We start from the raw sequence: 24,917 nt of genomic DNA on the forward strand, positions 1-24,917 counted from the left end.
GGATTTGGGCTCGCCGGTTGGGGGTAGATGCGGGGTGGGGTGAACGAGTGTTTCTGTGGTCTCCTTGGCTGCGCTCGCTCGCTCCCTCCCTCCCTCCCGCTCTGGCTCGCTCCCGGCCGGTATTGTGCTCAACGCGGCCCCCGCTCCGGCGCTAAAGCGTCGCTCGCTGCCGTCCCCGAAACATGCCGGCCTCCCTTATCAGGAGCGCGGGCCAATCCCGCGGCGGCGTTTTGAATAACAAAGGAAGTGGTGGGACAATGAGGCACTCCGCTCCCAAAACGGTGCGTTGACATCTGGGGGGGTGAAGTCACGTCGACCCCTCGACGTTTGATCGCGGGAAAGTCAGCATTGTGTCACTTTGTAATATTTTGACATTGGGGGAAAAACACAGAGCACATAGCAGGTCTCCAAAATATGTTTCATCAGCGTAAAAAGTGGATGAGAGGCTTAAAATACACAACAGATGGACTCCAAAACTCCTTTTGGTGCATGTCCTCATCTTGATTTGCAAGCTTTTGCTTCCAGGTTCTACCAAGAAGAATACTTGGCTTTCCAAGTATGATCATGACGACAAACATTCAAATATATGATAATGTAGTAGACACGAGTGTTTATCCCCCCCCCCTCCCCCAAAGGCAGAGCTTTTAATTCCTCCAGAGGATATTTAATATTATAAACCAGTTTGAACACTTCAATCATTATTCCGTTGCACTTAAATAATGATTCAAAAATTACGCAAATGTTAAAAGCAAAATTGTAGTTAAATAAAAAAAAAAACAAAAAAAAAACACCTCTTAAAGATTTAAGTTTGAAGTCCCGTGTGTACCAAACTGAGCATCAATGTGGAGTACTTTATTCGTCTAGTTATGTACTTCTAAAGAGAAGTGTTCTGGGAATACTGCAATAATAAAATATGAATAAATAAATAAAATGATGCAGCACGACGGTTCAGCTGGTCAAGCCTCACAGTTCTGAGGTCCCTGGTTCGATCCTGGCCCCCGCCTGTGTGGAGTTTGCACGTTCTCCCCGTGCCTGTGTGGGTTTTCTCCGGGTGGGCACTCCGGTTTCCATCCAACATTAATTGGACACTCTAAATTGCCCCAAGGTGTGATTGCGAGTGCGGCGGTTTGTCTCGGTGTGCCCCGCGATCGGCTTGCGACCAGTCCAGGGTGTACCCCGCCTCCTGCCCCTTGCCGGCTGGGATAGGCTCCAGCACGCCCCGTGAACCTCATCAGGATAAGCGGCTAAGAAAATGGATGGATGGAATTTACGATCTACTTTTCGAATCAGAAATCAAGGGTAAAGCGTTTTTCAAACTATTCATTTTCGGTAACACAAAAATGCGTACAATATCGCAACGTTGATCATTTATGAGGCCTGACAATTTGAATTTTTTTGTAGAAATTTTTTACAAGAATAATTGAAATTGATACTTTAGATTCAGCTCCGGGCATTGAGTTTGACACCTGTGCTGTACATAAACATCTGTATCCATGAGGCAAACATATTAAAGATAATGCAGCATTCATGAAATCAGCCAACATAATATAAACAAGCATATCCTTCAAAGTACTTGAAGTTTAATTGCTCGCATTCGAATATAAAATTTTGCATATTATACAGTCAGAATGTAAATGCCTGGGAAATGTCAGATAAAAAAAAAAAAAGGCGCAAGACTCGACCAAAGCCAAACATCAATGCACAAGCGGTGACTTCTTCTCATATCGTTCAAATCTTAATCTTTGAAGCTTCCCTCCCATTATTCAATAACCGATGCGGTGGCAGGAAACGGCCAGGAAAACTTCCACACCCCTGATCTTATCCCAAGCACTTCTCTCAACACGCACATGAAAACGGGCCTCTTGCGTTGTGCTCGCTGGAGGGGGGAAAAAAGTCACAATCATTTCCAGTTTTCGACACATTTGATCATAAAAGGACGGTATGTTCTTCTTTTTAAAAGAAAACAGAATCAAAGGGAATTCTCTCTTTTGTGGAAGGATTAGTTATCGGCAAATGGCATATTTCGCAAAGGATAAAGAATATATATCTTCATTTCCGGTCTATAAGCTGCAATTTTTCACACGCTGCGGTTTATGCGGCGATGCGGCTAATTTGTGCACTTTTTTTTTTTTTTTTTTTTTTTTCAAGAGTGAGACCGGTGGAATATATGTGCCGAGGAAGTGACCTTTACCGGTCCGGCCCTGTTAGCCCTGCGCTAGTGTGTTACTGCTGTGTCTCACTGATTTTTACCGGTATGTTTTTTTTCCAACCGGCTCTGTTAGGGCGGCGCCGCTAGCGTTAGCGTGGTGGCGCTAGCATTAGCGCGGCGTCGCTAGTGTTAAACTGTCTGTGTAACATCTTTCTTTGTAAATATCTCGTGTTTCAATGTCGGTTTCAATCTGGGCACTTGCAACTTTTACACAGCTGCAGCCCATCAATTACGGTATCTTAGCGGTTTGATTGTCTATTTGTGTTGACGCACCGTGTGTGTTCAAATATCTGTTTCTCGTGTTGCGTTCACTGCCATCAAGCAACTTGTGTCACAATTTATTGTTCAAACTCATATCTCAAGTCCGTTGCTAACCAAAACAGCGTCGCAAAAGCACATAAGCAGTGCCTCACGCGACAGTTTCGCCATAATAGTTTTCAAACCGCACTTCGGCTTCACATAAATCACAAAAAGTAAGTGACGCATCGCGCAAACACTTTCTCATACGGTATTTGTACAACGCTAGTCCTCCCCGCTAATAAATGCAATGCGGTTCTGAAATGATGAACAAAGAGTTTGAACTATGGCCCGACAATAATAAGTCAGCTACGCTAAGATGTACGCGGGTCGTAAATTCTCAATTAAGTGAGCAAGCACCCGGCGTTAAATTATCGGTCCGATTAGGACGCTACCGCCCTGCGATTGGTACCGTTTCACAATGTTGTGATAGAGATGCTTGAGGAGCACCAGCCATTGATTGGGGTTGCGGTGCGGGGAGGGGGGAGTGGAGTAGATATGGAGGAGTGTGAGGACACTGGTAGATATGATGGGGGGGGGGGGGGGGGTCAAGGTTCTGAAGATGAACCAGAAGGTGCTGGGAGGATTGTATGGATGTCTGTGCTTGCCACATTCCGAACATGCCGTTGTAGCAGGCTAACGAGGGCTGGGTGTGGGTACGAGGGGGGTTGCAGCACCCCCAGTCCCCCCGCAATGAAATTCAGTAGACTACAGGACAGAAAAGTTGGACGGGATGGAGCGACTGAGCTCACAAGTGAGGAATTCAAACGCCGGACGTGAGAGGGCAGGGCCCGATGCCACTAGTTGTGTGCGTGTGTGTGCACGGCACGCATCCAAATCCATGGTGATTAAGTAACACCCACCTCTGACATCCGAAGCGGAAAGGATGGCTCTGCGTTCCACCAATTGCTCCAAATTCGTGATTTTTTTTTTTTTTTTAAACGATTGTTTGGAAATATCACGCTTGAAAAAAAAAAAAAATAATAATAATATGAGGCCTCGTTTGATAATGTCACTTGTACTTTTGGCTGGCTAATTTGTTGGAGTTTCCGTCGCTCGGATTAATGTTCCTCTTTTGATGCTCAATAATTGAGGTCGGTATGAACAGTGAGGGCGGCTGGTAAAGCGTTGGCCTCACAGTTTTGAGGTCCCGGCGTCGGTCCCGGCCCCGCTGTGTGGAGTATGCATGTTTTCCCCCCGTGCCTGCGTGGGTTTTCTCTGGGTGGGCACTCCGGTTTCCTCCCACATCGCAAAAACATGCAACATTAATTAGAAACACTAAATTGCCCGTAGGTGTGATTGTGATTGGGTGGCGACCAGTTCGGGGTGAACCCTGCCCGTTGACAGCTGGGATAGGCTCCAGCACTCCCCGCGACCCTCGTGAGGATAAGCGGCAAAGAAAATTGATTTTTTTTTTTTTTTTTTTTTTTCCATCCACTCCAATGTTAGCCATCACCCAATACTGTCTAAATCAGGGTTGTCGACATCATTTTTGTCGCGGGCCACATTGTAGTTCCGGTTTCCCTCAGAGGGCTGTTATGACTGAAACCATAAAAATCATATTGACGTGAAATTTGTGAGTTAGTTTTGGTATCATAAATCAAGGGTATAAGTTTTTTTCAACTATTGTTGATGTTTGCTAACGTAAAAACGCTTGCAATACCTCAAGATTATGAGTTATGATATGACAATTTGAAATTTTGGTACAGATTTGAACAAGAATCACAGAAATTGACATACATGATTTGCCTTCGCGGGCCACGTAAAATCGTGTGACGGGCCGGATCTGGCCCCCCTGGCCTTAAGTTTGACACCTATGGTCTAAATCAGGGGTGTCAAACTCACATTATACTTACGGTTCCCCTTGGAGGGCCGTTACGACTGCGGAACCATAAAAATCTTTACCGCCTCATTACATAGTTACGTATGAAATTTATGAACTCGCTTTGGAATCAGAAATCGAGAGTCATGGGTTTTTCAACTATTGTATTTTGGTAACACAAAAATGTTTGTAATATCTCAATGTTATGACAATTTGTAATTTTGGTGCAAATTTGAACAAAAATCACAGAAGTCAATGCGTATGATTTGCCTATGCGGGCCCCATAAAATCACGCGGCGGGCCGGATCTGGCCCCCGGGCCTTGGGTTTGACACCCGTGGTCGAAATAGTTAAGGCCGACGCGTTCGACAGTTCCGTGAATTTGAATACAAGAACTGTCTTTTGTAGCATTTGTGTTTAAATGTATGGTCGGCCTGTGTTGGCCGGGTTCAAAATGCTCACAAGTTCTGACTTAAAAGAGAAACAAAGCTCACTTGCTCAGGAAATGATGTGACACATCCTTCCCTCGCTCCCTTCCTCCGTTTGTCATCCCGTCACTCAAACGCGTCCACTCACATCCCGACGTGCTCCGAGATGATAATTGTTTTATTCTGCCGCCCGGGTCATTTCATCAAACCTGTCGGGAACAATTCGCTCTATACGTTGCTGGATTGGAGACGTCAACAAAACTACAGTATTTGAAGTTAAATGAGTCATTTTCAGAGCAAGTTGGAGAATTTCCTGTGGCACACCTAATGGTCTTCCACGCCACACTTGATGTAGATTTTTATCCACAGCAAACAAGAACTTGCTCGCTTCTCAGATTCAGGGGCTTGATGTGCTCTAAAGTACCGTCATTTCCGGCCTACAAGCCGTGACATTTTTCTCACACGCTTCCAACCCAGCGGTTTATGCGGCGATGCGGCTAATTTGTGCATTTTTTTTCTAACGGCCGCGAGGGTGCACTCGAGCGGAAAAGGTATGAATGAGACCGGTGGAATATATGTGCCGAGGAAGTGACTTTTACCGGCCCTGTTAGCGCTGCGCTAGCGTTAGCACTGTGCCAACATGTTGCTGCTGTGTTACTGCCGTGTCTCAAGTGATATTTACCGGTAAGTTTCATTTTAACAAGCACTGTTAGCATTAGTGCTAGCTTTACCGTGGCGTTCCCATTAGCGTTAGCTTTAGCGCTAGGATTAAACTTTTCTCTGTACCGTCTTTCTTTGTAAATATCTCACGTTTACCAGTAAATTTTATTTTAACCGGCCCTGTTAGCGCTAGCGTTAGTGCTAGCTTTAGCGTTAAACTCTTTCTGTGTACCGTTTTTTCTTCAGCTGCGGCGTATGTATGCACCAATCGGTATTTCCTTTCCAAATGTACTCGGTGCGGCTTATAACCAGGTGCGCTCTGTAGGCCGGGAATTACGGTGGTTTGCGTAATCCCTGTAAAATTACATCAACGTGCAGCGCTAACCATTTTTACCACTGTACGTGTTTTATATTCATAGATTACACATTTTTTTTTTCTTCATTCAAATACTTATTTTAATCGTGACTATTATGATGTTATCACAGGGTAATGCTAAAGTGCGGCGCATTCTGATTTTGATTCAAACTGTCTACTACAATAGGAAAAGAATTACGTTGTAAACCAAGAAAGTTATGGAAAGAACTACAGTGACCCTAAAAGGTCAAAAAGGCTTGATACTTGGATAGTAAAGGTTGGGGAGCACTAAATAAATTAGAGGACATAATGACAATTTTTCTGGAGGCATGCAGTTTTATTCAGAATATCTTGACATTGGAACAGTTTTCCAAAATTCCTGTCCTTATTATTTCTGAATGTAGTTCACTGAAAGTTTGAGATTTTTGTTTCCACTGCTACATTTTGTAGCATGGCGGAAACGATGCTCATCAACCTCAAGTGTAAGGTTAGTGTGGCGACCCAGTATCCTTATAAAAACCGCAAGTCCTAAACCGTCAAATCCCGATTGCCTCACATCTGTCGGGATGGAAAGGGTCTGAGTTTTCATTTCGTTTGGTCCACTCGTCAACTCTCCCAACATCTCTTCGAGTTCCTAAAAGTTCGTCTGAGATTAAAGATGAGTTGTTTGCCCCGGCGATGTCCTTTTGAAGAGCTTCGGGCTCGTGCTCAATGGCGGGAGGCGGCCGAGGTGAGAATTGCAAATATTTAATCGGGGCGGGAGGACGCGCCGAGTCATGATGGGACGCAGAACACTCCACACCTTGTTATCGGAGACCTGGTACCAAGTGGAACGGCATCTGGAGCGTTAAGGAGTGCGCGTGTTGTGTTTAGGGGAGGGGGGAAAAAAAAAAAAAAGATTATGTTGAAGCATTTGGGCCTTTCCTCTGCTTTGACTGTGGGGCGCTTTGTCGTCAGGCCTCTTTCCTGGGGTCTCGTCGCCACGCATCCCCCGTTCGGAGCAGATGGGGGTCAAAGGCGAACGTGAGGCAGGAGGGGATTTGCGTTACAGGGATAACATTCCCCAGATAGACCAGAACGCCGTCGGGCCGAGGAACCTCCGAGCCATCGGCGACCGAGCGATAGCTTCTATCTTTGGGCTGATTGGACCCGCTGAGAGGTCGCTTATCTGCAGGCTCTATCGGCCCAAACTGTTGGCGAGATCCACAGCAGACGTGCGCCCATCCCCACGAGTACCTTACTGTTTTCATGACCACGCGTCTCAATGGCGGTTAAATTTTGCTCACTGATGGAGGGAACGAAGTACAAGTACCGTCATTTCCGGCCTATAAGCCGCGATTTTTTTCACACGCTTTCAACCCCGCGGCTTATGCATCGATGCGGCTAATTTGTGCATTTTTTTTCTAAAGGCCTCAAGGGGGCGCTCGAGCGGAAAAGGTTAGAGTGAAACCGGTGGCATATATGTGCCGAGGAAGTGACTTTTACTGGCCCTGTTAACACTGCGCTAGCGTGTTACTGCCCCGATTTGTACCGGTATGTTTTTTTTTTTTTTTTTTTAACCGGCCCAGTTAGCGTGGTGACGCTAGCGTTTAAATTTCTTTGTAAATATCTAGACGGCTGCGGCCTATGTATTACGGTACCTTAGCAGTTTGATTGTCTATTTGTGTTGATGCACCGTGTGTGTTCAAATATCTGTTCCTCGTGGTGCGTTCTGTCACAACTTTTTGTTAAAACTCGTATCTCAAGGCACCACTGGAGCTCAAGTCCGTTGCTAACCAAAACAGCGCCGCAAAAGCACGTTAGTGTTAGCGCGATGGCTCTAGCCTTAGCGATAGCGCAGCGGTGCTAGCGTTAAACTCTGTGTACCGTCTTTCTTTGTAAATATCTTGTGTTTCAATGTGGGCACTTGTGGCTTTTACACAGTTGCGGCGTATCTATGTTTCAAATGGTATCCATCCATCCATTTCCTTTGCCGCTTATCCTCACGAGGGTCACGGGGAGTGCTGGAGCCTATCCCAGCTGTCAACAGGCAGGAGGAGGGGTACACCCTGAACTGGTCGCCAGCCAATCGCAGAGCACATCGAGACAGACAAACAGCCGCACTCACAATCACACCTAGGGGCGATTTAGTGTCGCTTTAATTTTAATTTTTTGGGGACGTGGGAGGAAACCGGAGTGCCCGGAGAAAACCCACGCAGGCACGGGGAGACCACCATGCCGCCCCAAATGGTATTTCCTTTACAAATGTACTGGGAATTACGGGTAGTACTTGGTCTAAAAGGTTCGAGAACCAATGTGGTTCATAAATGGGCCATGTTATCCGATTGGTTCGTTTAATTTGGGAAGTTCTGAACGGCATGCGGTTCGGTAGACTTCCTTTTAAAGGTTTCCCTCGTGGCCATTGAAGCTCGTCTTAAATGGTTGTCGGTGTTCACTCACCGACTGACTCTGATTAACCCGAAATAAAGTTGGACCCTGACAGCAGCTCGGTTAATGTGCAGCGTTCATCTGCAGGGGGGGTGACGTGAAGGCGGCTGTCGACGCGCAACCTTGCAATCTTTTTTTTTTTTTTTTTTTTTTTCCGGGTCTTTCGTGGCAAGATTAATTTGTGAGTGTTCGGAGGGAGATCTCGTCTAAGTCAACGAATGGCCGCTAGCAACTTTGCTGTTATTTGTACTGTGACTCAAAGGCGACGAGGGCATCTGGGAGGGTTTTCGTGAGCAGCCAGACGTGTTCAAAGTTACAAAAAGGAAACTTCTCGGACACCTGACGGGCGTGCAGCTGGGTTGTGTGAAACTTTCTGGCAGTGTGCCGTCGACCCGTCAGCGGCGCGGGCAGACACCAGAACGGGCCGTTTCTACCCCGAGCGGGTGCGGCTCGGAGACTTGCGCACAGAGGCTTCCCGGGCAAAAAGTGTCAGGGCGGTTCTCGTGGTTCTATCGGGGGAAATTTTGTTGCGGCTCGAGTTGGGGGTGGGGGGGGGTCAACAAGGAGGGACCGCCGACAGGAATTATGACAAATATTTAAGATACTTGAGTGAGGCCCTGTAGCTCAGTGGTTAGAGCACTGGTTTGATAAACCAGGGGTTGTGGGTTCGTATCCCACTGGGGCCTCCACTCCCTGAGAAGGGTTGCGTCAGGAAGGGCATCCGGCGTAAAAATTGTGCCAAACATATGTGCGTTCATCTGAGATGACACGCTGTGGCGACCCCGAAAGGGACAAGCCAAAAGAAACTTACTTACTTACTATTTAAGATACTTGAGTCCACTCACAGTATTTGGCGGTAAGAGAAAATATCACTTTGATGTTACTTGCATTCACATACTTGGTACTTTAAATACCCCTTCCGCAAATCAGTGTTCAAACCAGATTAGACTGGTTGAATATTATATAACGCGCGCAGATGGTTGACAAATTAATGGAAAACGAAAACGTCAAGTCGCATACCGTGGGTGTCGTGTTATCTGTATACTTGAACCATTTTTGTTTAGAAAAAAATTTTGCCTTCCAGCTGTTAATTGCCTCTCGGAGTTGACATTTACTGTCAAACTAAACATCAAATAAAGGGAATTACAAACTATGTATTTAAAACAACCGGATAGCTCGTTGGGGACTCACCCCCTCATCCAAAATGTTCATCTTTTAAATGTCGAGGTTGCAAATGTTAGAAATCGGGTGCTCCTCGATGAAAAAGCAGAGAAATCATTTAGAGGGCGGTTAATGAGTCCGGGAAGGTGTGGCGAGACGGCAGTCGCGGATAAAACAGGTTCAGCCTGTCAAAGTTTGTCTTCATTCTTTCCCGTTTTGTCCCACAATTATGCGTTGCGTGTCCGTCTGCGTCCGAGGGGACTGGTTCCGGGTGGCCGTCGGGGTCCCGTCGCCCTCCGTGCGCTCGCTGGGCTGCACGGCCCTGCGCCGCTACCACGGGCCCAGGAATCCGGGAAAGGAAGCCGGCGGGTCGGAGTTCAGGATGCGGAGGTGTCCGAGCGGCGAGCTTCTCGACCACGACGACAGCGCGGCGGACGTCCTGGACCACAATGACTTTGTCCGTTTAGGTCGGTGTCGCGGACGCGTGCGAAAACTAAAGGTCACCTGGGGTCACGGTGAAGAGTTTGTATTTTTTTTAATTTTTTTAATAAGTGTTTGCAGATGAAGACGACGACATCAGCGCTTCTCTGTTGGCCGCATCAGTGTATCCTTGCAGTGACTTCGAAAGACGTCCAAATATTTCCACAGATTGCAAACTTCTTTAACCTGCTTCGAAACAGGCACCCCTACCAGGAGCCGAGTAAGGTGCGTTGCATATTTTTGCATATGGAATCGATCCCCAAATCATATTCTGAGCTGGCGGTTTTCGATCGACTCTCGTCAGTTCATCTCTCTGGACGGCAGCGGTCTGACCACGGCGGATCTGGTGGCCTTGGGCCAGGGCTCCTACAAAATAAAGGTGAGGGAGCTCATCTGCACTATTTCACATTTTTCGCTGTGGCTCGCAGGTTCATATTTTAATATTCAGTGAAATTTAAAAGTCAACACATCACGGCAGGTTTTTTCTGGCATAAATAATAAGACTCTTTCACCCGTGTAACCTCTGACCTACATCTACTTTTTGAGAGGGAAAAGTCAAACAACTGACATAACAATGTAGTGTTGTTGCATAAGTGTGCACACCCTCACATAACCTGGCATGCGTTCAGAATGAAAGAAGGGCGTTGACATGTCAAATGAGTTGGCAAAACTATCCATCCAACCATCCATTTTCTTTTGCCACTTATCCTCACGAGGATCGCGGGGAATGCTGAAGCCTATCCCAGCTGTCAACGGGCAGGAGGCGGGGTACACCCCGAACTGGTCGCCAGCCAATTGCAGGGCACACAGTCGGACTCGTAATCACACCTAGGGGCAATTTAGAGTGTTGCATGTTTTTGGGATGTGTGCCCACCCGGACAAAACCCACGCAGGCACGGGGAGAACATGCAAATTGCCCGGGATCGAACCTGGGAACTGTGAGGCCAACGCTTTAGCAGCTGATCCACCGTGCCATCTTCGGCAAAAAACTTTTGCAGTGCTTTTGATCAACCCAAATAAATTTACGATATACAGATTCAGTCGGGTGAGATGAGATTGAGTACATATGTATTCATATTTATGCATATATCGATGTGTAAATATGTATGATATACAGTGTATATATATATATTTTTTTTTATTTTATTTTATTTTTTTTTTCGATACGTTCTTTTCATTTGATGTCTTTTAATTGTATTCCTCTCCCATCCCATCCCTCAGTTAACTCCAGAGGCAGCGGACAAAGTTAATAAATGCAGAGCGGTGATCGACGCCTTTACAGCGGAAGGAAAAGGTATTCAATCTTTTTCCGACAAAGAAAAAAAAATGTTTTTGTTTTTTTTCCCCCCCTGCAACAATTACAGCGCTATGTCTGTCTGCAGTTGTGTATGGAGTCAACACCGGTTTTGGAAAATTTGCCCACACACTCATCCCAAATGAATTACTGGTGTAAGCAAATGATCCACAAGCATCAACTTGTTAAATAAACAACACATCTCCCTCTCTAATCCTTTCCTCTCTCTTTTTTTTTTTTTTTTTTTTTTTTCTCTCCAGGCAACTCCAAAAGAATCTTGTCCTCTCCCACAGTGCCGGTATCTCACCCGAGTTTTACGCCCTCAAATTTTCCTCCAGTAAGTCACCTCGCTGACTTGATGCGCGTGACTCTTTGTGAAGGTGTGGGCCCCCCGTTGAGCGTGGAGAGGACCCGGATGCTGCTGGCGCAGAGAATCAACGTGCTGGCCAAAGGCTACAGCGGCATCTCCATGGAAACCCTTGATGCCATGATCCAGGCCTTCAATGGTAACGCCGCTGCCTTTGAAATGCAAACGGGCGGACGGTGGCTCAGCTGGTAAAGCGTTGCCCTCACAGTTCTGAGGTCCCGGGTTCAATCCCGGATCCGCCTGTGTGGAGTTTGCATGTTTTCTCCGGGTGGCCACTCCGGTTTCCTCCCACAATCCAAAAACACGCAACATTAATTGGACACTCTAAATTGCCCATAGGTGTGATTGTGAGTCTGGCAGTTTGCCTCGTTGTGCCCTGCGATTGGCTGGCGACCAGTACACGGTGTACCCCGCCTCCTGTCCGTTGACAGCTGCGACCCTTGTGAGGATAAGCGGCTAAGAAAATGGATGGATGCTATACAAAAACTCACCAGTTATAATACAAACAACCACCTGCACAATTGACCCCTCCGTACAGGGCACTTAACCACGCCTCCCGAAGTGACGTCACGCCACGTGCGCTCACGTAAGACAAACAGTAAAAATGGCAAATATAATACAATACATTCTGAACTGAGACAGACTCCATGCTTCTGATTTCATTCAAATCAACGATATATTATAGATTCTAAATACAATACATTCTTAACTGAGAGAGACGCCATGCTTCTGATTTCATTCAATCGTTCACACGTAGCAATGTTATGCTAGCGGAGAACGTCTCATTCATTTATACGAGACGTGTATTAAAAATCAAATTTAGGGCATATCTTCGTGCCAACACAGTCTGGTTAAGCTTCGGCCGCGAGCCAGCAAGAAATCAATACGTTTGTGCAGTCCGATCATCGCTAAATATCGCTCGACAAAGAATAAGTGTGTCAATCGTTCACACGTAGCGGTGTTATGCTAGCGGAGAACTTCGAATTCATTTATACGAGAAATGTATTGAAAATGAAATACAGGGCATACCTTCGTGCAAACATATGTGTTCCGGTTGATATTAGATGGATTTAGTTGATGATGCGGTCTTTGATCCATCGAAGGCATTTTTCGTACTGGGTCTTCGGTTTTGGAAAGGGTACGAATCGAACTCCACCAACTAGCCTTTCAGGATACCTGTCGTCACTATTACAAAGTCCGTGACTACACCTCTTAACCATATTTTTTGTTAACTAACCCAAATACGCGATAAAACGCTAACAAAACCTATACTGGACCATGCAATGTTGTCTGAGAAAATGGCGGGAGCAAAAACGGGCTTTGGTCTATGCAGATCTCTGGTCTCTGATTGGTCAGTGACGCGGATTGCGCAATATCCACGGAGGGGTCAATTACTGAGCTCCAGTGTCCATATTGCTGCCATTTTGGTTCCCTTATTTAAATATGTGACAGGGCAAAATATTGAACTGCAATTTTGCATGAAAATGTCACTGCGCAAAACAAAAGTGATAGTAAATATTAAATATTCAAAAGACTATTTGTTGTTTGCAGCATCTTGTCTGTCCTGGGTCCCCGAGAAGGGCACGCTGGGGGCGAGCGGCGACTTGGCCCCCCTGGCCCACCTCGCCCTGGGCCTGATGGGGGAGGGCAGAATGTGGTCGCCGCAGAGCGGCTGGGCCGACGCCAAGGCGGTGAGTTTGCCCGTTTCCATTTTGCCGTTGCCATCGTCTTGTCGTTAGGTTGTTGGAACTTAAACTGGTTCAACTTAAAATCATCTTAACTGGACTTTGAAGGCAATTAATAGTCTTTGGTTTCCTCAAAAAGTCATGGAAACTTCCCAAGGGCTGTTATCGTGACAGATGGAAAAAGCTCAAGTTATTATTTAGAAAACATGAATCATGAATCTTGGTATGTTCGCCTTTGGATTTTGAGCTTTTTTGTCTTGTTTTTGCAGGTACTTAAAGGACATGGTCTCAAACCGCTCGTGCTCAAGCCAAAAGAGGTAAGAATTCCTCCAGGCTATTTACTTCCCCAAATACGGATGTTATCATTCAGAATTATTTTCTAATACCTTTTCTTGACTAACTTGAGCGCTCCACTGAGTTTTTTTTTTTTTAAGTTTGTGTGTATTTTTTCCCCTCCTTTCATTGAAGTGAAAAAGGAGCAGTTAAGGTACTACAACGCCCCCATGTGGATAAATCCAAAATGACAACATGCTCAAGGTGGTACTGTGTACTCGCGCAACCCCCAAAAAGGCAAATGCCCATTTTTTTTTTTTTTTATTATTATTATTCCTCTCCAACTTTGACAGTTTTTGCGTGGAAAAAGAATCCATTCATTAATTTCTCAAGAGAAATATGTCCTTCAGTGTCATATTTTCTGTTCCATTTTCAAGTAATTTGTCACGACAGGGCATAGCTGCCATCAACGGCACCCAGTTTATCTCGTCGCTGGGGGCGGAGGCTGTGGAGCGCGCCTGGGGCGTGGCCAGGCAAGCCGACGTCATCGCCGCCTTAAGTTTGGAGGCCCTGAGAGGAAGCGCCAGACCCTTCCATCGTGGTAACAGCCAATTTTTGTACCTCAATGAACAAAAGTTTTGTTCATATTTGTTTTGGAGGGGGGGGGGGGGGGGAACGTGAACTGAATGTAGTGTCACTAAACGCAGCTCTGCTTACCTGTAGGATGTGACAGAGTGTTCTAGTGTAGTCCAGCCGTGGCTTGAAAGTGGCGGTTCTTTGTCATTGGCATAGAAATTTATGTATAAATAGACTCCATTTTTTGTAGAAAGCAAGTAAAATCCCGTTGGATTACTTGCAAATTTCCATGTGATGATGATATATGTCATGTCAAAATTTCAGTCCATAATTGTTTTGTTGTAGCTATCCACGCGGTGAGACCACATCCTGGACAGGTGGAGGTGGCCCAGAGGCTGTGCGCTCTTTTGGACTCTCCCGTTTTCCCCTCACAGATTTCAGGTGGATGGCGCGCTCGAATATTTCATATCCGGTGGCATCTAAATCTTGATTTTGACCATTTGACCGTCGTCTCCCCGAAGAAAGTCACAGGTGCTGCAATCGTGTCCAGGACGCCTACGCGCTGCGCTGCATCCCGCAGGTGTAGTTTCATTTGAATTATTTCCATTTTTGTTTTTTTTTTTAAATGTTGCCCTTTAATTATTTTTTTCCTTCCTTTTAATTGGCTGTATGATTTTCCTCGTTGCAGGTTCACGGAATCGTGAATGACACCATCAAGTTTGTCCAGATGATCATCACAACTGAAATGAACAGCGCCACTGACAACCCTGTATCCTTTACCAACACTATTATAATATCCATTTTTTTTATTGTTTGATGGTCAGATATAATTTAGATCCATCCATTTTCTGAGCCGCTTATCCTCACCCTGGTCTGGTTGCCGGCCAATCGCAGGGCACATCGAGACAAACAGCCGCACTCACAATCACACTTGGGGGGGCAATTTAGGGTGTCCAATTAATATTGCATGTTTTTGGGATATGAGAGGAAACCGGAGTGGCCCACGCAGCCACGGGGGAGAACATGCAAACGCAGGCTGGACTGGGATTTGAACCCCGGTTCTCAAAACTGTGAGACCAAGGCTCTAACAAATTGCTCCACCGTGCAGCCTAATTTAGATGTATATCTATATTTGTTTGTTTTATTTTTTCCAAAATTATTACACTGTAATTTATTCATGCATAATTTATTACTCTGCACAAATATATAAAATAGGTTTTAAAAAATATATAGATTACTTTTTCATTTTACATCTACATTTTTAAAACTTGTATTTTAAAATTGTATAGTATTGTATGATAAAATATCTAATACATAAAATGTAATTAAAATAATATAAACAAATAATCCAAAAATTCTATTTAACTTTAAATATTTGAAGCTTTCAAAAATATTTGTTCATATTGTTTTGTATTTTGTATACAGTATGATATGTATTTGTAATAGTACCAAAGGTGTAAAGTCACAGAATTGTCTTTAATGGATGTCAAGAGCGGCATGGTGGGTCAGCCGGGAAAGCATTGGCCTCAGAGTTCTGAGGTCCCGGGTTCAATCCCGGCCCCGCCTGTGTGGAGTTTGCGTGATCTCCCCGTGCCTGCGTGGGTTTTCTCCGGGTGGCCACTCCGGTTTCCTCCCACGTCCCAAAACATGCAACATTAATTGGACACTCTAAATTCCCCCTAGGTGGCGATTGGCTGGCTACCAGTTCAGGGTGTACAGCTGGGATGGGCTCCAGCACTCCCCGCGACCCTCGTGAGGATAAGTGGCAAAGAAAATGGATGGATGGATGTCAAGATGAACAATTAACTGCACCGAATACATTGGCAATGTAATATTTTCATGTCAAACGCAAAAGCTTTTTTGCGGGGTTTATTTTAAGTTTAATATATTTTTTTTTTTGTCCCGTCTGGCTCAAATTCAGAAGCTGTCCACAGGTGCGAATTGTTTTCTCACCCCATTAAGGAAAACGTACACGTCAGGTCCTCAACTTGTCTTCAGCTGGTGTTCGCTGAGAGCGGAGAGACTTTTTCCTGTGGGAATTTCCACGGAGAGTATCCCGCGAAGGTACGGTGATGTCATCGCCGATGATCCGTCGGAACGGTAATTCCGTTTGGGTTGGCGGGCAAAACCGGTGGAAAGGGAGTCGTCGGACATCATGACGCAGCGCGACGTGAAATCTTGACTCATTCTTTCCGTCTCTCCTCCGCTCGGCTATACCTAAACTCCACAGTTCAAAAGCAAATTGCAAACTTCTAATATTTATTACAACCTAGACGAATAATATACAGCGTTGATTCAATGAAAAGATTTTCACAAATACAAAAAAAACGTGATGCTCACGAGGGTCACGGCCGTGCTGGAGTCCATCCCAGCTATCTTATTCATTTTTAATTGTTAAAATAATGTAAATATAAAAGCAACACATTTTGTAAGCAGGCAATACATCTTTAACAAGTTACATAAATAATGATAATCTACATTACTTATATTTTGCTCTAGATAATGACACTTTACAAGTGCAAAAAGTATTCATTCACACCACAGGGGTGCTCGTGTTAATAGCCACAACTACACCGGGGTAGTCTGACGGCTGCCATTCCGCGCCTGCGGCCTCTGCGATGGTGTTTTTTTTTTTCCAGGCGCTGGACTACTTGGCCATCGGTGTGCACGAGCTGGCCAGTTTAAGCGAGAGGAGGATCGAGAGGCTGGTGAACCCGGCCCTCAGCGAGCTGCCGGCCTTCCTGGTCAAAGACGGAGGCTTGAACTCGGGCTTCATGATCGCGCACTGCACCGCCGCCGCTTTGGGTTCGTCTCCGTATTGGCCTCCTCTGAATCCGGAGAAGTCCTAAATGTCATCCCCTCGCAGTATCCGAGTCCAAGGCTTTGTGCCACCCGTCCTCCGTTGACTCCCTGTCCACCAGCGCCGCCACGGAAGACCACGTGTCCATGGGCGGCTGGGCTGCCCGCAAAGCTCTCCGGGTCGTGGAGCAGGTGGAGCAAGGTCGCACGTCCGCCGCCGGTGGATTCACACACACGCTTTCCGATCATGTTCATGGTTCAAAATGCTCGCGTCATCTTATTCCAGTGCTGGCCATCGAGCTGCTGGCTGCCTGTCAGGCTCTGGAGTTCCTGCGTCCGCTCCAGACCGCGGCGCCTCTGCAGAAGGTCTACCAACTTGTTCGCTCTGTTGTCAGGTAGGACGCATCCCAATAATAGGAAATACCGCCATATTGTGTCGTATCCAGTGTACCGCATGCCAATTTGGGCAGTAAATAGACGTTTAGCACGTGTGTTGGCAAACGTTTGTGCTCACCAGCCAGATTTGACCCAAAAAAAATTGTGATAGAAGCGACTTAAAAGTCCACTGTCATGAAATGCATAATTTTTAGTATGTTATTAATGAAGAAACGGCAGCTGGTATGGACCATCCGTTTTTTCACCACACACAACATGATTTTGACGTATGTGGCTTTTTGTAACTCCCGCCATGAAAATCCTCTCGAGGGATTTGTTTTTGAGAAGAAACAGGAAGTGACGTACAGGGCAGTTGCGCACTCAAGCGGTCTCGTCTGTTTATGCTAGTTTTACCTGCTGGAAGGTAGCCCGTTGTTCCTTCGTGTTAGCCAAAATGTCGGCTCGTTGTATTGCTGGATATTATTCGCCGAGGTGAATCGTGCGCAGTCGTCGCTCGCAGGCAGCGTTATTTTTATCAGCCGCCGCGTAGGTGGATTGGGCGGGGAGATGGTTTGGCCGTGATCCGCATATCATCTAAATACGATGGGGTAATATTGCCCCGATCACATTGCTCGGTTGTGAGATTCTCTTCGACAAGAGCTTCCGTGTCTGAAGGGGCGTGTCCCATAGTCGGTGCCACAGCGTGTTTTCAATAACAAATGTCCGGGGTGACGTCACGGGCAGGAGAGGAAGCCAATATGGCGACCACTTGGATGTCGAATGAAAATTCCGCAACTTTGCGCACGGATGACGAGCTCTCCGCTCATTTTTATTTTTTCGTATAGACATTGAAGTGAATAACGTTATGTATTTTTCATTTCAATATCTATTTTAGAATGTTTATCGCCACGACACTTGGGTTTTTAAGCAATTATATGAGGCTAACAAATGACATCGTCTCCCCCAGTGCCTGGGATAAAGACCGCATCATGAGCCCTGATATAGAAGCTGCGCACGCACTCCTCAGACAGCAAAAGGTGAGTGCGGCCTTTTGCGGCCCAAACGGAATCCACAGCTCGACATTCTAAGTGAACATCGCGTTTGTCTATCCTTGAACTGCTTCCAGGTGTGGGCTGAGATTCAACCATACGTGGACGAGTACAGGAACAAGATGCAGGCGTGAGACAGCGGGAAAATTAGATTCAGTTTTATTGGGCATTTTTATGCTATAAATAAAAAATACTGTAAAGTTTACACAGACAACATGTTTTTATTCAAATGAGTTGCAGGACATGTCATAAGCACAAAAATTGGGTGAATTTACAAAAAAAAGCCGGTTTATTCACACAGGTTTTTTTTTTTTTTTTGCTTTGGATAGCCTGCTGCATTCCCAGAGGCTAAAAAAACAAAACAAAACATTGAAGCAAACTCGCTATCGCACATGCACATACACAAAAAAAAATTTGACTAAATGCGTCGCATGAAAACTAGCCTTTCAAATACATAACAGCTTGTCCTGGCAGTTTATCTGAAATCCAAAACATTTGGTACCATACAACTAGTTGGAGACCCTTCTGAACGGCCTGGCGAAAATCAAGCGGAACTGGAAACTAACTTTCTACTCAACAGGTAGTGATTTTGTCTGTACATGAAGGGTTCTGCGGCAGACGGCGGCACCCGAGTCCTTCCTCCTGAATGGCTTTCTGCCACCCGCGGCAGGTTCAGAGGTTCGTTTGGTTCTCGCCGGAGGTGAGGCCTCGTCATGAAAACTGGATCTGCTGCACGGTGGGGATCTGCACGACAGAATACAAGTGGGCCACGTCTTACCAAAAGGTGACTTTGGAATCGTTTATAGACAGACTGGCGAGTCTCTGGAATGCCATCAAGTGTAAAATCAAGGCGAAGCTGTCTATTTTTTGGAAAATGCGAGCAAGCTATTTCAGGGTTTCTCACCCCACGACTTGAAAGCGACACTGGGTGAAGACGCAGCGCCACTTTCAAGCTACGATCAGACTACACTGTTACAATCAAGACCCCCCCCCCCCCCACCCCCCCAGTTTTTTGGGGGCATTTTCTGAAAATCTGTCATTCTGAATTTTGCTTGCCTAATTCCCAAGAACCACCCCCTGTCCCAACGGTTTCTCTCCCCGTGAGCTAAAGCTAGGCTAGGTGAAGACCGAGTATGAAGTACTTCTAGTAGTGCTTTATCTAGCATAATTCCCGGCTACAGAGTGCACCTGGATATAAGCCTCACGCAGTACATTTGTAAAGGAAATACTATTTGGTACATACATACGCCGCAGCTGTGTAAAACCCGCATACCCACATTGAAACGAGATATTTACAAAGAAAGACGGTACACAGAAAGAGTTTAACGCGAGCGACGCACTAACAGGGCCGGTTAAAAAAAAAAAACAAAACAAAAAAAAAAAAACAAACCCGGTAAAAATCACCGACACACGGCAGTAACACGATAGCGCAGTGTTAACAGGGTCAGACCGGTGAAAGTCACTTCCTCGGCACATATATTCCGCCGGTCTCACTCTTACCTTTTCCGCTCGAGTGCCCCCTTGCGGCCGTTAGAAATAAAATGCACGAATTACCCGCATCGCCGCATAAACCGCAGGGTTGAAAGCGTGTGAAAAAAGTTGCGGCTTATAAACCGGAAATTACGGTATTTTGTTTTAAATGCGGGAAGCAAAATGAATCCGTCACCCGTAAGAATGTCTGGCTACCTGTGAATACGAGGTGGTGTACACCATCACGTTTTGCTGCTGGCCGTCAGCCGTGATAATTCCCGCTGGGAGAGGGTTTGCTGCAAAGGGTAGAAAACGAGTGATTTGTAAATATGATAGGCCTTCAAAAATAATTGCCAAAAGGAGATATTGTAGTAGAAATACAAAAAAAATAAAAATGCGTAAAGGTCAACTTACCGAAGCCGTCATCCGTGAGCTCCTCTCCTAAGCTTTCACCCACAGACACGCCGGGCATGCCCTTCTCCCCTTTCATTGCCTGGTGAGTGGAAATAAGAGTGGATGGCTGCCTCCGTCCGATGTGTTGTTGTTCGTGCAAAAATCTCATTTTTATACAGTTACTCTCAAAAAAATCCATTGCACGTCACCTCTCTGAACTTCTGCAAGTAGAGCTTGAGCGGCTCCACGTACATGTCGAAGCCCAGCGTCGACATGGCGAACAGGATGTCCTCGCCGTTGATGGTCTTGCGCTTCTCCTGGTGGCAGCGCTCGCTGGCCTCGCTCGTGATGAAGCTGATGAACTCGCTCACGCACTCCTGCACGCACTCCTTGGCGTCCTTCGCGATCTGCGGCGGGGGGTGGGGGTGGGGTTTGGGGTGGAGGAGGTGGGTTGCCGGCGTGCGTTGGGAATGTGACGCGGGCGTTTTTCCGGCCGGGGAACGAACCTTTCCGGTTTGCGGGACGGCGTTCTTCATGATGCGGGCCACGTTGGCGATGGGGAGGTAGATGTCCTGCTCCCGGTAGTTTTCCTTCACGCCGCCGTCGTCGTGGTCGTTCAAACCTTCGTCGCCGTCGTCTGTGAGAAAATGAAAAACACGTTGCAATATTTTGGGGGTTCCTCTCAGGCTTCACACAGCCTAGGAATGATCATTTTGTTATTATTGAGTGCTCACCATCTTGTTGCAGCACGTAGTGCGAGGATGGGATGTACTCCCCGGACATGCCCAGCTGGGAGGCGTCGGTCGTGGCCCCGTCTCCGTCCATCTGGAAGCACATTTATTGTTCAGTTAATAATTCGGCTATTAAATGTGCCCGAAAGAGATACAATTTTCGAGAAGAGTAAAAACCTGGCTTTCAGCAGCGTCATGCTCGGGAGTAGAAAAATAGTTGTGTTACTGTTACGGGCTGCACGAACGGGTGGGAAATAGTTATGTACTTAACAGTATTATCATCATCTATTATTTTCATAAAAAAGTTTAAATGGTGCAGCTGTACTTAATGAAGTATCTAGTTAGATTAAAGTAAATGCACTCGTAAGAATTTGTATTGTTACACTTTCCAGGATAGAGTATAATGGGCCCACTTTCATTGAAAGGTGCTATTACTCTTCTATTATCATTGATTCGTGAAATTCAGATGTAGCCGCTCGAAAATTATTTGATCCTTGTCAACGAAACCCCACATGAGATATTGCACTATTCGCTAGCTAGGTGTGGAGTTCAAGGATGAAATGTGATTTTTTTTGTTGTTGTTGTTGACGACAAAGAAAGCAAATGCTGTGCAGGTAGTAAGCTAAAAACAACAGTGTGTAGCTATAGTGTGCTAACTAGCAGCTAGCTCACGAGCTTGCGATCATTCCCCCTATAACAGTCGCTAGCACAATTCCACCCCCGGATTAAAAACGGCAGTTTTAATTGAGCATTATTTAAAAAAAAAAAGGATATTCGGCTATGTGTTACCTTCGGTAGGCAAACGACCCCTTACACACACACGCCGTCCACCGCGTAAAACGGACATTTCTCACATCCACGACAGCGTCGGCCCTGTTTCTTTGTCGGAGAAGAACGTGGCGGAGGCCCGGATCGTTTCAACCGGCAATTAAAACCAGTTTCGCCGGGGAGATACTTCCCGACGAGCGCCTCGCGTTCACGCAGACGACACGTTTTTTAAAAAAAAATTGAGCCGGCCGACGGACATTTCCATTCGAGCTAACGAGGAATCGGTTAGCAATCATTGGCCGGAGCCAGACACAGACCTGCAATGAAGCCCTGGTTGGTTCCCTCCCCGAGACGGCTGTTTGGTTGGACAGAAAATGGCTGCGAAAGGACCAGTCCCAGCGCGGAGACGCGGCTGCGCTACCGGCTCCGGCCACTAGAGCGCCACGCCGCCTTCGCGGACTCATCCAAAACGCTCGTATTACTCGCGTTACCGCTCCGTTTCAACCGAGCCGCCGCAACTTTTCACGTCTTATCCTGACCCCAAAATAAACGCGCACGCATCGGAATCATTCAAATGACGTGATATTTGCACGCTGCGTTACATCATGTGGAATGCGAGCGTGGCGTTTATTTGAAAAATGCACATTTACGTCAGGACGCGAACGCAACTGATTGCCTTCTCCCTCCCACAGCTGCAGGCGGTGACGACTTCCAGCATCGCAGCTTCGCTACCTACGAGGTATCTTTTCCTCACTTTTTACGATTTATAATTCAGTTTAATTTTCCCCAATCGTAATTCCCCTCCTCAACCACCGAGTGCAACGTGAAAACTGCTTAAAACTTTGTTTTTTCGATATGTCGACTCGGACCAACGAGAAGAAACGAAAATGTAGAATTCTATTACTAGTAGTATTACTTTAGTACTTTCACGACGACAGTGGATTAAAAAAATATATATATTTCATGTCTATTTTCGTCGCATTTGAAGTTCATTTTTTTCCAGCACGACGACTCTCTAACCTTCTACCACAAGGTGGCAGCAGAGCCAAGCATTTACTGCCAACATCTCAAGTCAATTCGATATTTAATGTGCTCAAAAGGAAAAGAAAATTTAGAAATGTCGATTTTTAGAGCTTAATTTAAATTAAAATACACTTCATTTTATTTTATTGGCAAACTAATGCATATATATTTTTACCTCAGAGGACTATGGGAAATTTAAAAAAAAAAAAATGATACTACAGTAACAATACCAAGTGACTGTTCCAAGATGGAGGCGTAAATGTGTCCCAAAATCACCCAGGTCAGTCTCATGTGGGGGAAATAAAGTTAAAACTGAAATTAGCCCGAGACCGAAAGCCTGTAAAACATTTGGAGGTGAGCCAAAAGTGGCATTTTGCTTTTGTGAGGAAGAGTTGAATATTATTTTATGGGTGGGGGGGGGAGAGCCATGTTATAAGCACCTGTTGATTATTCAAATGTTGTTTCTTTACAGATTTTGAAACTGTAAAAAAATACTAGAAAAAAAATCTGATTTTTTTTTATTTTGTTTTCGCCATTAAACAAATTTTGGTGGATTTTCATTTTCCACCATCTTTAATTAAGCCGCTAAAATTATTATTATTTTCCTCCGAGCTATAGATAGGTTTCCAATTACGCCATCTTGTGTGTCATAGAGGTCAGAGAGCAAAGGTGATGGGTTTTTTTTTTACCGTTAATTTAAATGATTTGGTCTAAGGACCGTGGTGGTGTCATTGGAAACGTATCCATAGTGTATTACTTCTTTATATATATTTTTTACAGGTGTGTGCTTGCTATCTTCTGCGTCCATAATAATATCTCGCCGTTACTTCAATTGACCCCCGAGCAAATGGCGCCTCCCCCGCCCGTTTGTGCGGTAAATCTTCACATCCTGATCCATCACGGCGCAACAACGCCTTGGCCTTTCCGGCGCGACCCAAACGGGCTTTTCCATCTTCCTTGACAGCCACGTGACCCCCCCTGCCACCTGGCAACTTGGCGCAACCCGGCGTCCCCGACTGAAGGCCTCGCGCGCGGAAGAGACGCTCCGCTAAAGTCCAAACATCTGTCGCCGTTCTCTCAACAAGTAAATGGTCAAGGTAAGTAATTGGCAGTGATGTTGCAGCAACACAGCGCATCCAACAATGCCCAGAGGACTATTTTTCCTCTTTGCACCGTGCGTCTCTCGGTTCAAGTTCCCCCCTCTCGACCCCCCGGATGGGCCGCTTATCTAGTCAACAGCACGCGCTTCCCCATAACACAGCTGAGGTAATTACCATATTAATGGTCTTATGGTAATGGGAGAATCAGGGAGCCGCTCTGCGGTGAAGTGGAAGAACGCTGATGAGAGCGAGCCGCGTTCAAGCCCGCTTCACGGTATTTTTTTTTTTTTTTCTTTCCCGCCGAGTGCGTCGGGATTTTACCCGTTGACTCCTTTAATGAGATCAAAATTTACCGGTGACTCCAAGGTAAGACTCAAATTAAAATCGAAAGGGAGGGAGAATTTTGATGAGAGTAAATCCCCGGCTCGCCCCCCCCTCCCAGTGTCAAGGAGGTCATAAATCTGTAGACGTTTTCCACCGAATCTGCCCCCCCCCCCCCCCCCCCCCGGCTTCATATCGCGCTCAGTCTGAGGTTGTCAGCGCTTGAGGGAGCGCGGCTAACTTTGAGGTCAATGTCACAGCGGCGCATTCAAATGAGTTTTCCCCCGTCCCGAGTGCTGAATTATTCAAGGTTTTTTATTTTCTTTTATATTTTCTTTTATAAAGACCCCCGTCAATCAAGGTACCTGCGTGGCTACTAATCCCACGGTACACTAAAAGGGTTAGGACCTCGTCGGAAATGTAATTAATAAGGCATTCAGTGAGGGTTCAAACAGAGGTCACCGGATCGTTTATCGAGCGACTACAAATGGGATGAAATCCAACTTTAATTATGACTATTTTAATACAGGCCAGGACTTTGCAGCCCCCGCTGCTCGCACCTCATTGACCCAAGATGAGCGTACCGTGCGGGGAAAGCGCCGAAGTCGGCGGCCCCTTCGATCATGGTTGCCGTGGAAACCGGTAAGGACCCCCGCGACACGCGTGCCGTTGACCGGTGACCTTGACGCTCGACTGATGTCTTCACGTGAAAAAAACGAATAGCCGACATGTTTCGGGCGCACCTGCCGTCCGTTTCTTTCACCTCAAGAATCCCTTTGTTAGTGGTTAAGAAGTAAATCCATAAAATAAGATTTTCCGCTGCTATTTTTCACCTACCTGCTGTTTTTCCACTGG

General features: G+C 46.0%; 4 protein-coding genes across 10 annotated transcripts in view; 3 read left to right on the plus strand and 1 right to left on the minus strand.

Moving 5' to 3' along the window:
• The window catches only part of LOC133493156 (histidine ammonia-lyase-like), a 22,903-nt gene extending 4,442 nt beyond the window's left edge, over window positions 1–18,461 (plus strand). The window contains exons 1-21 of one of the 4 annotated variants that reach the window (XM_061806123.1): window positions 3,920–7,303; window positions 9,616–9,825; window positions 9,911–9,962; window positions 10,039–10,063; window positions 10,143–10,217; window positions 11,060–11,132; window positions 11,221–11,287; window positions 11,393–11,430; window positions 11,513–11,638; window positions 13,051–13,190; window positions 13,454–13,501; window positions 13,911–14,058; window positions 14,379–14,474; window positions 14,555–14,613; window positions 14,722–14,802; window positions 16,032–16,097; window positions 16,673–16,838; window positions 16,900–17,034; window positions 17,119–17,227; window positions 18,175–18,244; window positions 18,334–18,461. In XM_061806123.1, the coding sequence (XP_061662107.1) occupies window positions 9,741–9,825; window positions 9,911–9,962; window positions 10,039–10,063; window positions 10,143–10,217; window positions 11,060–11,132; window positions 11,221–11,287; window positions 11,393–11,430; window positions 11,513–11,638; window positions 13,051–13,190; window positions 13,454–13,501; window positions 13,911–14,058; window positions 14,379–14,474; window positions 14,555–14,613; window positions 14,722–14,802; window positions 16,032–16,097; window positions 16,673–16,838; window positions 16,900–17,034; window positions 17,119–17,227; window positions 18,175–18,244; window positions 18,334–18,390 (1,716 nt within the window). In that variant the 5' untranslated portion in view covers window positions 3,920–7,303; window positions 9,616–9,740 and the 3' untranslated portion in view covers window positions 18,391–18,461. Of the gene's footprint in view, window positions 1–3,919; window positions 7,304–7,323; window positions 9,826–9,910; window positions 9,963–10,033; window positions 10,064–10,142; window positions 10,218–11,059; window positions 11,133–11,220; window positions 11,288–11,392; window positions 11,431–11,512; window positions 11,639–13,050; window positions 13,191–13,453; window positions 13,502–13,910; window positions 14,059–14,378; window positions 14,475–14,554; window positions 14,614–14,721; window positions 14,803–16,031; window positions 16,098–16,672; window positions 16,839–16,899; window positions 17,035–17,118; window positions 17,228–18,174; window positions 18,245–18,333 lie in introns of those variants that run through there. The other 3 variants (XM_061806121.1, XM_061806122.1, XM_061806124.1) reach the window with 3 other exon arrangements.
• prl2 (prolactin 2) overlaps window positions 290–24,917 on the plus strand; it is a 118,316-nt gene continuing 93,688 nt past the window's right edge. The window contains exon 1 of the mRNA XM_061806149.1: window positions 290–3,653. The gene's annotated coding sequence lies outside the window, so the exon portion shown is untranslated. The remainder of the gene's footprint in view (window positions 3,654–24,917) is intronic.
• LOC133493162 (nuclear transcription factor Y subunit beta-like) lies at window positions 18,398–22,086 on the minus strand. 2 transcript variants are annotated; one of them, XM_061806151.1, is made up of 7 exons: window positions 21,936–22,086; window positions 20,854–20,944; window positions 20,626–20,756; window positions 20,329–20,526; window positions 20,141–20,219; window positions 19,943–20,022; window positions 18,398–19,000 (listed from the first exon to the last, which is right to left on the minus strand). In XM_061806151.1, the coding sequence occupies exons 1-7, from the start codon at window positions 22,080–22,082 to the stop codon at window positions 18,968–18,970; spliced, it is 759 nt and encodes a 252-aa protein (XP_061662135.1). In that variant the 5' UTR covers window positions 22,083–22,086; the 3' UTR covers window positions 18,398–18,967. The 2 variants fall into 2 exon arrangements, with proteins under 2 accessions (XP_061662135.1, XP_061662136.1); XM_061806152.1 differs by lacking the exon at window positions 21,936–22,086 and adding an exon at window positions 21,640–21,927.
• Window positions 22,226–24,917, plus strand: part of chst11 (carbohydrate (chondroitin 4) sulfotransferase 11) — a 60,578-nt gene continuing 57,886 nt past the window's right edge. The window contains exons 1-4 of one of the 3 annotated variants that reach the window (XM_061806146.1): window positions 22,226–22,357; window positions 23,422–23,515; window positions 23,606–23,738; window positions 24,592–24,704. In XM_061806146.1, the coding sequence (XP_061662130.1) occupies window positions 24,686–24,704 (19 nt within the window). In that variant the 5' untranslated portion in view covers window positions 22,226–22,357; window positions 23,422–23,515; window positions 23,606–23,738; window positions 24,592–24,685. The remainder of the gene's footprint in view (window positions 22,358–23,421; window positions 23,516–23,605; window positions 23,739–24,591; window positions 24,705–24,917) is intronic. The other 2 variants (XM_061806144.1, XM_061806147.1) reach the window with 2 other exon arrangements.

Source organism: Syngnathoides biaculeatus, chromosome 20 (genome assembly GCF_019802595.1).
Source record: "Syngnathoides biaculeatus isolate LvHL_M chromosome 20, ASM1980259v1, whole genome shotgun sequence".
Classification (NCBI taxonomy): domain Eukaryota; kingdom Metazoa; phylum Chordata; class Actinopteri; order Syngnathiformes; family Syngnathidae; genus Syngnathoides; species Syngnathoides biaculeatus.